Here is a 9,963-nt window from a genome sequence, read left to right as displayed (position 1 = left end):
CTCAAGCTACCACTCCCAGTGCCTGTTGCAAATGCAATATTGATGCTTCGTACGGAAGCCAGGCTATGCTAATGCCCGGGAAAGGAAGTGGCACAGCCTTGGAGAAAGCAAGAGCGGAATTATATTAGCCGGTTAATGAGATTTTCACGTGTTAGCCGGGCAAGGCCAACAAGATATCTCCCCGTTGCGGGGTGTTTCATGATGTTGCCGAAATAGCCGAACGATGGTTTATTATCCCTACCATTTTATGCTATATTTACCGGACGTCATACTTGAGAATAAACTACCAAAAGGAGTCTGATAGCATTTGAATCTCTGTTAATTAGTTTCAACATCAATCTTGGACGCCTGTCGCTATCAACCACCAAAGGACACTACAATGACTGCCCAGTTAAGCTCCAACGGTAGCACCACCCTTTCGTCGAATGAACTCCATCCAGTGACCAAACTGTTTGCTGAGTTCACCGCCAACGCCGAGCCTTCGATCCTTCCACTCACTCTAATTTCTCGACTGAAGGAATACTTGTTGGATTACCTAGGGGTCACGATTGCTACATCACATGAGTAGGAGTCCACCGAACAGATCGTTCAGGGCCTCAACTATCGAAACTGCTTTTGGGCTGGCCCTTTCAAAGGCCGCTGGGTCAATGCAGTATTTGGAGAATGGAAGCTGGAACAAGCGGATTCATCCGGGATTTGCCGTTCACGACGCTTTCGTCTGTGTATCTCTCGCTGAAGCTGGCGTCGTGGGGGCGGCTAGAAGCATTGAGGGCAAGTATGGATTTCTGCACAGCTACACTCCGCGAACTGGCCACGATTTGCCGTCCCTCACGGCTGACCTTGGAGTGCGCTGGGATTTTTTGGAGACGGTCCTGAAGCCGTATCCAGCTTGCCGAATGACGCACGGCCTGATAGAGGTGGGAGGAAGCATTGGTCTCCAGAACAAGGGCCGCGAGGTCAAGAAGATGACCATTTCTCTGAGCTCCCCCAATCATATTGTGGTGGGGTCACGAATCTCTAACAAGCTGCATCCTAACAACATCGTCGATGCCCAATTCTCCGCATATTTTCAACTGGCCCATGCTTGGCTCTATGGGCCTGAAACCGGGGTTGAGTTTGCGAAACGGCTCAAGGATGAGCCCATTCGGATCTTGTCAGACAACATAGAATGCATCATCGATGACACGGTGAAGGCAATGGGTAGTAAGCTGCACATTGAGTACGCAGATGGGGAGAGCCATGATGTCGACATACCTTTCCCCTTGGGCGAGCCAGAGCACCCTTTCAACCGAGACCAGGCGGAGGCCAAGTAGTTTAGCCTCGTGATTCCGGTTTTCGGAAAAGAGAAGGCCCAGGAAATTAAGGCCCTGGTTGAGGAGTTGGAGGAAGGTTCAGTGGTGAAGCTACTCCATATGATCGCATAACAACTTGGTAGATTAGACGCTTTCAATTTCGATGACAGCTATGGTTACCACGTGGGATTTGGGAACTCCCAGCAATATGTTGTTTCTACCGAACGGCCCGTCGAACGACCGATCCGGCTTTCCCACTGATTCTCCTCTTCACTCTTCTGGTTCCATGGCCATTTCCATGCCAGGGACAAGGTCACTTATATCCAGAGCCCACAGCACAACGTCAGCCTCGAATCTTTCGTGCTATGGATAATACTGTAGAAGGTGAAGCTTACCAGGGAATCCAATTGTTCCCAATTAGGAAGATCCATGAGGAAAGCGACATTATCCATGGCTCTCCCACCTTCCATTAGACCATTATTTTCGACTGAGTTGCCATCAAGTAACAGGAGTTCTGACGAGAGAGCCAGACCATCCGAGTCCCGCTGAACCTTTTGAACTACCTCTAAACGGTATTCTTCCATGATGAGCAAAAATCGTCGTGCAAAAGAGTCCTCTGACTCGATTGCTGCGATCGTGCCCTGGCATTTCTCAGCAGCCTGGAAGTACTTAGACCACACAGACGAATCCTGAAAACTGTTCCTGAGTGTGAGCGTGTACAGCACAGCAGCAGCACAGAAGGCTTGGTAGTGTGTAAACCATGATGCCGCAAATAACTGATCAGCATCGGCCATGATGGTAATAACGGAGACGATGCTTAGAGCGGCGTTCAAACACCGCTGAACGTTGGAGATAGTGTCTTAGTTGTCTTGGAATGCATCATATTCTTTGTAGTCGTCCAGCAGGCAAGGGCGGCAGATGAGAATCTCAGCATGGCTGGCTTCCAAGGTTAAAAGGTTGCTCTGCCGCTGGAAGAGAGGCCTGAGCAGACGTGAGTCCACTTTATTCGGATTAAGAAACGCAGGCAGATCGTTCCTCCATTGATCCACGTCTGAGCCAAGTTCTGCCATTGCCAGATCCCGCATCGGCCGATCTAGGTTTCGGATCCCATAAAGACGCCTCAGGATCTTATTCAGGATCCGACCGAGCTTTTGACTATGAAGGGGGCACAGCATTACGTTCATACTATTTCCTGTCGTAGCATTTGTGGTGCTCACGGTTAATTCGCTGTCGTCCACAAGAGCCGGCAGTTCCTGGTCTGCATCATCGTCCTGCAGTGCGCAAGGTCGACCGAATATGGCACTTAGGCGTTTGTCTAGGTTGTATGCAAACCAGAATAGCCGTTTCCGAGACTCTGCCTCGTTGTGGTCGACTGGGAACAGCTGTGCACTTTGGACTTTCCTGCGATGTAGGCTAAGTGCCAGGATGAGTCTGGAAGTCGTTCCGAAGAGGCTCCAACAATGGTTGAGTCGTGAACACGTTAGGACAAAGAAACAGCATCCCAAAAGGGCTTGAACACTTGTCAATGATGCAGATTCCGTCTGGCAATTTAGCTGCTGTTCAGCTGCCTGAAAGTACTGAAGCCTGGAATCGTCAAGTTAGTCAATGAACCCTGTTGTACTGCATTCTAGATGTTTTGGGCCTATTTTACCCTTCTAGTAAGCTTGCTGACACCACATCACCCCTGTATCTCGAAGCCTTTGCAAACATGATCAAGACAACGGCATACTTGCTGTTGCTATGTGGGCCAGTGATGCTGCCGTTTTCGTATAGGTGCTTACCAAGGATTCGACTGTAGGTCGATGAAGAAACCGGTACGTTGGGGAAGCAAGCTCAAAGTAAGTTCGTGTCAACTCATTGGCGTCGTGGTGAGTTGGTACAGCAAAACTCATCTCGTCAAACGCTGGGAGTGCTGGATCGCCAAGAGTGAAGATGGATGTTTGGGACGAAGCTCCTCCCGTGTTGTGTTTTAGACGGCGGTGTAGTCGGAACAAGAAGCCGAGGCCCGATGAAGTACCTATGAAATGTCCCTGTCTGTCACGCTCTCCGGGTGTTGGCGAGGGTCGAGATGTTGCCCTCTGGGATTGATAAGTGGTGAAACCCAGGGTTTGGCTATTAGTTTCAGCCGGAGAGTCTTGCAAAACGATGGCATCTTGGTCGTCGGCTTGAGGCTCCAATGGCCAATCACTAGCAGACGAAACGGAATGTGTTATGAGAGAGGCTGAGGCAGTGGTGCTCAAAGCCGCATTTCGTCTCCGTCGTCCTCGACAGTACGGTGCCATGTACGTACAGTCTAGGCCGTCGCGTATGCATAGCTCACATGGCAGATCCCCCGTGCAGCGTATCTTCTTTCTGGACAGATATGTCATTTCTTAGTGCGCTTCCATCAAGGAAATTGGTGCACAATGGCGTCCCAGTGTATATACCTTTTACATAGATCGCAGGCCCGTCGAACGCGTTGTCGTGCCCTGAGAGACTTTGGGGGAGGAGGACTCATGCCGTGATCGCCTGGAGCATAAATTTCGAAGGTGGTACTGTCCACCCTCTAGTAGGAAAAGATGGGGATCTTATTAAGACGCCTGGTGTTCGCAATCTTAGTCGTAATGAGGTTTGTGGAGGAGGGTGGGTAAGCATGAAAGCAGGGACGTGGTTTTGTCGGTCATGCGTCTTGAAATTATTAGCATCACAGTCTTTAAAGTCAACGATCTGAAATATCCAAATGTGGGGTGAAATCCGGCCGACTTGACTACACGCCCACTTGTCAAGTCGGCTATTTAACTGAAGTCTATGATGTAGGTCGAGCACCTGACTGGCCTGAGGTTTGAATGCAAGAATACGTGTGTTATTTGCCATGTGTCAAGGAGGAAGTAATTGTACAATAGGAAACGTGATGATATATAGGCAAAGTCTTTGAAAGCTATCTTTCCTTTGTGGTCATGGTGCGACAGGGAAATGAAGCCAACCTAAGCTGGGAAATGCCAACAGTACAGCGTTATATCAATCGAAAATCCTCTATGAATCCTTATTTCTACCCTGTTCTGGAGTTCTTTGCCTGTCGACATAGGAAGCTCCCCATTTGACGCTCGAACAACGTCTTCGAAGCTCTAGTAACAAAGTCAGTTGTCATCCATGGCGGCAGGTAGTCTCATCTAAACGTACTAAGACTGGAACATGATGTATTCCATTTCATCTGTATAGAGACGACGAGTGAACTGGGCCTCCTCGTGTCTGACTTTGATAGTGGGCGTTCCTCGACTAGCCGCCGCGGCATCAGCCAACAGCTAAGTCTAGATGCACCTATCCATTGCACCAAATAGGAATGTCGCAGCATCAACCGTTTTGACCACAGTCAAGATGCCGTAGTTTTCCAGAATAACGCCTTTGTTGTTGCTAATGGATTTGGCAATTCGTTCTCCCTCTTGCGCGAAGGCGATGCCGCCAAATCCTTCATAGATGGAATGGTCCTCATAGAAGCGGCATCCATCCTGATTAATTGGCTCTAGCTTGCACCCAAGGGCAGAGAAGGCCTTGGTTGGAATTGAATGACAATGGCAGGCGGCAACAACATCAGGACGGGCCTTATGGACGACAACGTGAATTACGAAGCCGGCAGGGTTGACAGCATGCATATTGCCAGGCTCCATAACCTCTCCATTTTCATTGATGAGGCAAAGATCATCTGGCTTCATGTACGAGAATGAAACACCATGAGGGTTAATCCAAAAGGGATCACGAAGAATAGGGTCACGGACCGTGAGGTGGCCACCTGCGCCCTCGTTATTATACCCGTTGAGGCCCAGCCATCTCAGAGCAGCGGCGTGATAGAGCTTACTCCATTCACGCTCGTCCTCCAGGGACGCAAATCGAGGGATTCTGATCTGTTTTACGGGTCTTGTCTGTGGCCCAGACAAGGGATGGCCGCCGTAGGTGAATTCGTTCAAGGGGCGGTCCAAGCCATTCTTCTTAAGGGCAGCGGCGCGCTCGTCGCCAGTGAGCTTGGAAGCATTCGATATGTTCGACTGGGGGGTGGCCGAATCGACAGTAGATGAAGCCATAGTTGTTTCTTCAATGTGGGGAAAGTCTGTTCTTGCTGTGGTATATGCGTGGATTGTTGCTCACGACCTGGTGTCAGATGCCTTTTTATTTCCCAAGGCTCTTCCAAACTACAACCGGCCTTATATTATCAATCATTGCCCAGTGTAGTGATCCTAAGACTGATTCCGCTCAGCCTCGATTCCATCAAACACTAAGTCCTGATCGACGTGCCAATATGTCAGTGGGGCGGCTATTTCAGTACTTCACAATCCGGAGCATTTGAGGTTTCCGGGACCGCTCTCCGGCTACTTGACTATTTCCGATGCATCGGCTTCAGTAGTTCACAACTCGTTATAGTTAACCGGACTTTCCTCTTACCCATCTAGTTTTATATTTATGTCAAAGATTTATGCCCCAAGAATAGGTGATGGAGATCGGGGACAAAGAGAAAGCACGAAAGTCCACGCAAAAAAAAAAAGCATAAGGTCCGCGACGGAGAAGCATAAAATAATCAACCTCACCTCAACACTTCCCACAAAAAAGATCAAAGTCAAAAGGGAGTCGACAACCGATCGGAAGATAGGCCTACTTACAAACGTCATCCTAAGTCTTCCCAGGCTCTACATCCTCAGCGAATTTCACCCAAAAGCCGTCAAGCATGCTCAGTCCCTATTCGACTATGTTCTTCACACGTCCCCTAAAGCCGCAAACTAGCGCCAGCACGCCGCCGCCATTCTTATCAAGAATTACACGATTACGGCGGAGGATCTACAGGCTACACTGCAGCTCCGCATCATTGGAAAGCAAGGCATCGGCCTCGACCTCATTAACATGAAGGCATATGAAGGCCATGGGGTAAAGGTCTTCAATACTCCTGGGGTCAATGCTACGGCTGTGGCTAAGATAGCGGTATACCTCGCATTAAGCGTCTCTCGGGACGTCCCTAACATCGTCATTCGACAGAAGGTACAGGGTAAGACGGTGCGCAAGGAGACCATAACCGGCCAGCTCATCATAGGCAAGACACTTGGGATTATTGGCATAGGAAACATTAAGCGAGAGACAGCCCGCATATTTCAAGGTAGTCTACGGACGCCTATCATCAACTATAATCCTCACTTCCCTGAGGATTCTGGTCCTAGTTAGGCCAAGATAGCGAACAGACGTGTCCATGGATTCGAGCAGTTGCTGAAGGAGTCTGACATCGTCTCCGTACACGTGCTTCTGACACCATCCACCAGGGGCCTCATCTCTTATGATCATATGAAGCTGATGAAAGCCTCAGCTATCCTGATCAACACAGCAAGAGGGGGAATCGTGGACGAGGGCGTTGGAGGAGCGTATCATCGCTAGCGCTGGCTTTGACTGCCACGAGGAAGAGCCGCCGCCAAAGGACCGTTATGAGCGTCTTTGGGCTTGCCCAGGTTCTATTGGGACTCCCCACATCGCGGCTGCAACAGAGGCGACCCAGGTTGCCACTACAAACGGTGCGACTGATCAGGTATATGCATACTTAAAAAACGAAGCACTAAGTGTCAAGGTCTAGTAGTACTTCAGAAGTAGCAAATATTAAGTTCCGTCATACTTTCACCCTGCCAGGCAAACAAATAAGGGCCGTGGGAAAGTATAACGCTCAACGTAAGCGCAGCTACGTGAAACCCAGCTACATGTGTGGACTTATCAGGGCAGCCTATGCCAGTAGTAACCTGATGGGTCCGGGCACCTAGACTGGCGAGGTAGGCTGCCCGGCTGGAGGGGTTAGCTTGCTGTTTTCTCTATAGATAATCAGGATGTAGTGTGAACCCTCCACTGGGCGTTTAATCTTTCATGGTGATGCAGCTTGTTATCACTCTCTGATGCTGGCAGCAGAATGGTGAAAAAGGCCACTATGCTAGGGTTCAGTTATAATGCGGCGTTGCTTAGCTGAAGGAGTTTATAGATATCTTCTTTGGTTTCTGAGGTATTAGGTTAATTGCCATATGACTCCGTAATCGCCGTCTTGACAAGAGTAAAAGAACTTCTGTTATTTGCGTTGGCGGGAATTGCCAAAGAAACACTTCATCGAACTGGCATTAACATTCGGGGTATCTATTTTTTACTTCTGTATAGACCTTATCGGTACTGAACGTAGATCATAGCTGTCGAGAAGCTTCTAGAAAATCCAGCTATACCTCTTACTATGGAGATCGACGCTCAGGGAAGGATAATACGCATATTACGGAACTTGGTGTTGGACGAGAATTACGGAACCCAAGGCAATAAAGCCAAGACGGGGATTACGCAAATAACTGTCTACTCTACCCTTCAGGGACGGGGATTACGGAAGTCAAAGTCGACTCAACTCAAGACGCAGGTTACGGAACTTGAGGTTTAACCAATTTCAAGACGCGGATTACGCAAGTCACCAGCCCAACAGGTTAATTTATAACCCTCTCTCAAACTCGTCATATCAACATTGTCAAAAAGCATATGATTCGCCATCAAGAGGAGGTCACGAACTTTTCTCTATGCGATCTTTATATACATCATTGTGAACAAACCGCGATCGCTGTCGACTAGTAATTCTATCAACGGGACTTACGGGAATTCTTCCACGCCACGTCGAAAGACCTGAGTTATTTCTAGGATAACTAACACTGTTGAGGTCATTGATTTGACTCGCCTAGTTTTTGTTTTAAAAGTACTATACGAGATATACGAGAGATCGGTGTCCTTGGGCGTCTTCTTGGGCCCCCTTTTAGCGAGTGATCTCTTAGACTACGTCTCGTGGAAAGCAGAGCTGTAGCCTCTGTTCTATCGGGCATCTAGAAATAGATAGTCAGGGCGGAAATTCACTCGTCGTTATGTTTCGGCGCTAATGTTTCCGGTGGTGCTCTGGCAGGTCTTATTGAAATTACCTATTAAGCGAAAATACTCTTGGGAAAGAAGATGGAACGATAGTGGTTGTAGGAGTGAAACCCTAGCTGGAGAATGGGGTCCCGCTGGTCTGACCCCAAATGTGAGGATTTTTCCGATTTTCCCACCTACCCTGGAGCAAAATCCACCTACCCTAGACCAAAATCGACTTACCCTTTATATCTCTATTTATATTAATATAATAATATAATCTTTCTCTAGGTCTAAAATAGGCTAATTTAAACCTAAGATTAAGAATAATATTAATAATATAAGCCCTATTAATTAATATTAGTACTAAGTTATATTAAATAAGGGAAAAAACTTATTTATAAGTAGGATTAATAGGAAAGCTTAGTTTTCTAGGAAAATATTTCCTTAGTTTTTCTAAGCCTTTAGAAATTATATTAATATAATTAATATAATATTCTTAATATAAATATAATTAATAAAAAAATCTAAAAAGGTATAAAATTAATATATTAACCTTATTAGGTAATATAGCCTTATTTTTAAAGTCCTTTTTAAGGCTTTTAAGGCTATTATATATCTTATTAATATATAATAATTATCACGGCTATAATATAAGCTAGGCGGGGAAATATAGCAGAAATACTCTAACTAAGTAAGGGACCGAAAGGACTAAACTTCGCCCGCATCGGTCTAGGGATAGAATATTAGAAACATTAATCTTACCTTAGATTAAACCTAGAGAATATTAGTCTAAGGACTAACTATAAGTATATAGAATATACTTATTATACTTCTTTATATAATAGCTACTTTAGCTATTAATATAACTTAATTATACTTAATACCCTTAAGTATATTATTAGACGTAATATTATATTAACTTTTAAGGCTATATAATATAATCTAGTACTAATATAAACTAATATAATTAATTTATCCCTTAGGAAATATCCTCTTATTATATATTAATAGCTCTTATTTATTAAATTATTTATATTACCTTAAATAATATTAAATATAATAATTATTTAGGCTATTCTTAGTAATAACTATTAATAGGTTTTACCTATTAATTACTTATTTGCCCTTATTATATTAGTTTAGGCTAATCCTAATAATAATAAAGAGATAAATAATAATAATAAAGAAATTAAGTAATTCTATGCCTAGGTTATTATTATAATTATTAAAATAAAAAAACTTAGAGAATTTATTAATCGCATAATTATTATTTAATAAGCTTAAAATTAGTAATATTATAAGAATATCTAGAATATTAATAATATAGTAGTTATTATTATAAAGGGTAAAAATATTAGAGAAATCTTAAACCTAGAATAATTAAAGAAGATTAATAATATTATATATAAGTTATTAATATTCTTTATATAATTATATATATTTATATTTTATTACCTTATATAGTTTATTATAATATCTAATAAGGTCTAATATACCGCTAGGTATCTTATTAAGTATATTATAGCTTAGTTTAAACCTATTATAAAGAAATATCTTATTAAATTACTTAATAAATACTTACCTTAAATTATAAACCTTTATTCTAGCTTTAAAGCCTTTAAAGCTATATTTTAATAAGCTTTTAAAATAATAAATAAAAAGGCCTAAGTAAAAAGAGAAATTAAGGTATTTTAATAAACTTACTCTATATTAGAATATAATACTAAATACCTTTAGCTCGCCTCGAAGCTTAATTAAGACTAAGAACCCTTAATATCCTTTTTCTTTAATAAACTTAAGAAAGAAA

The 9,963-nt window shown here is 44.2% G+C and overlaps 4 protein-coding genes across 4 annotated transcripts; 2 read left to right on the top strand and 2 right to left on the bottom strand.

Annotated features, from left to right (window-relative positions):
• Positions 1-379: 379 nt before the first annotated feature.
• Positions 380-1,313, top strand: NECHADRAFT_89405 (uncharacterized protein; the record flags this gene model as incomplete). Its single annotated transcript, XM_003039185.1, has 2 exons — positions 380-564; positions 671-1,313. The coding sequence occupies 2 exons, from the start codon at positions 380-382 to the stop codon at positions 1,311-1,313; spliced, it is 828 nt and encodes a 275-aa protein (XP_003039231.1).
• A 249-nt stretch (positions 1,314-1,562) lies between these two features.
• NECHADRAFT_89404 (uncharacterized protein) lies at positions 1,563-2,086 on the bottom strand (the record flags this gene model as incomplete). Its single annotated transcript, XM_003039182.1, has 2 exons — positions 1,563-1,655; positions 1,688-2,086. 2 exons carry the CDS (start codon positions 2,084-2,086, stop codon positions 1,563-1,565), a joined length of 492 nt encoding a protein of 163 aa, XP_003039228.1.
• Positions 2,087-4,591: 2,505 nt separating this feature from the next.
• On the bottom strand, positions 4,592-5,164 carry NECHADRAFT_18445 (uncharacterized protein; the record flags this gene model as incomplete). Its single annotated transcript, XM_003039181.1, has 1 exon — positions 4,592-5,164. A coding segment is annotated over one exon (573 nt), but the record flags the coding sequence as incomplete, so codon positions are not given.
• A 994-nt stretch (positions 5,165-6,158) lies between these two features.
• Positions 6,159-6,873, top strand: NECHADRAFT_89402 (uncharacterized protein; the record flags this gene model as incomplete). Its single annotated transcript, XM_003039184.1, has 2 exons — positions 6,159-6,293; positions 6,631-6,873. The coding sequence occupies 2 exons, from the start codon at positions 6,159-6,161 to the stop codon at positions 6,871-6,873; spliced, it is 378 nt and encodes a 125-aa protein (XP_003039230.1).
• Positions 6,874-9,963: the final 3,090 nt, after the last annotated feature.

The sequence above is a fragment of the Fusarium vanettenii genome (assembly GCF_000151355.1).
Source record: "Fusarium vanettenii 77-13-4 unplaced genomic scaffold NECHAsca_143_unmapped, whole genome shotgun sequence".
Lineage (NCBI taxonomy): Eukaryota > Fungi > Ascomycota > Sordariomycetes > Hypocreales > Nectriaceae > Fusarium > Fusarium vanettenii.
Note: the sequence above shows the minus strand (reverse complement) of the source record. Positions and strands in the feature narration are given on the sequence as shown.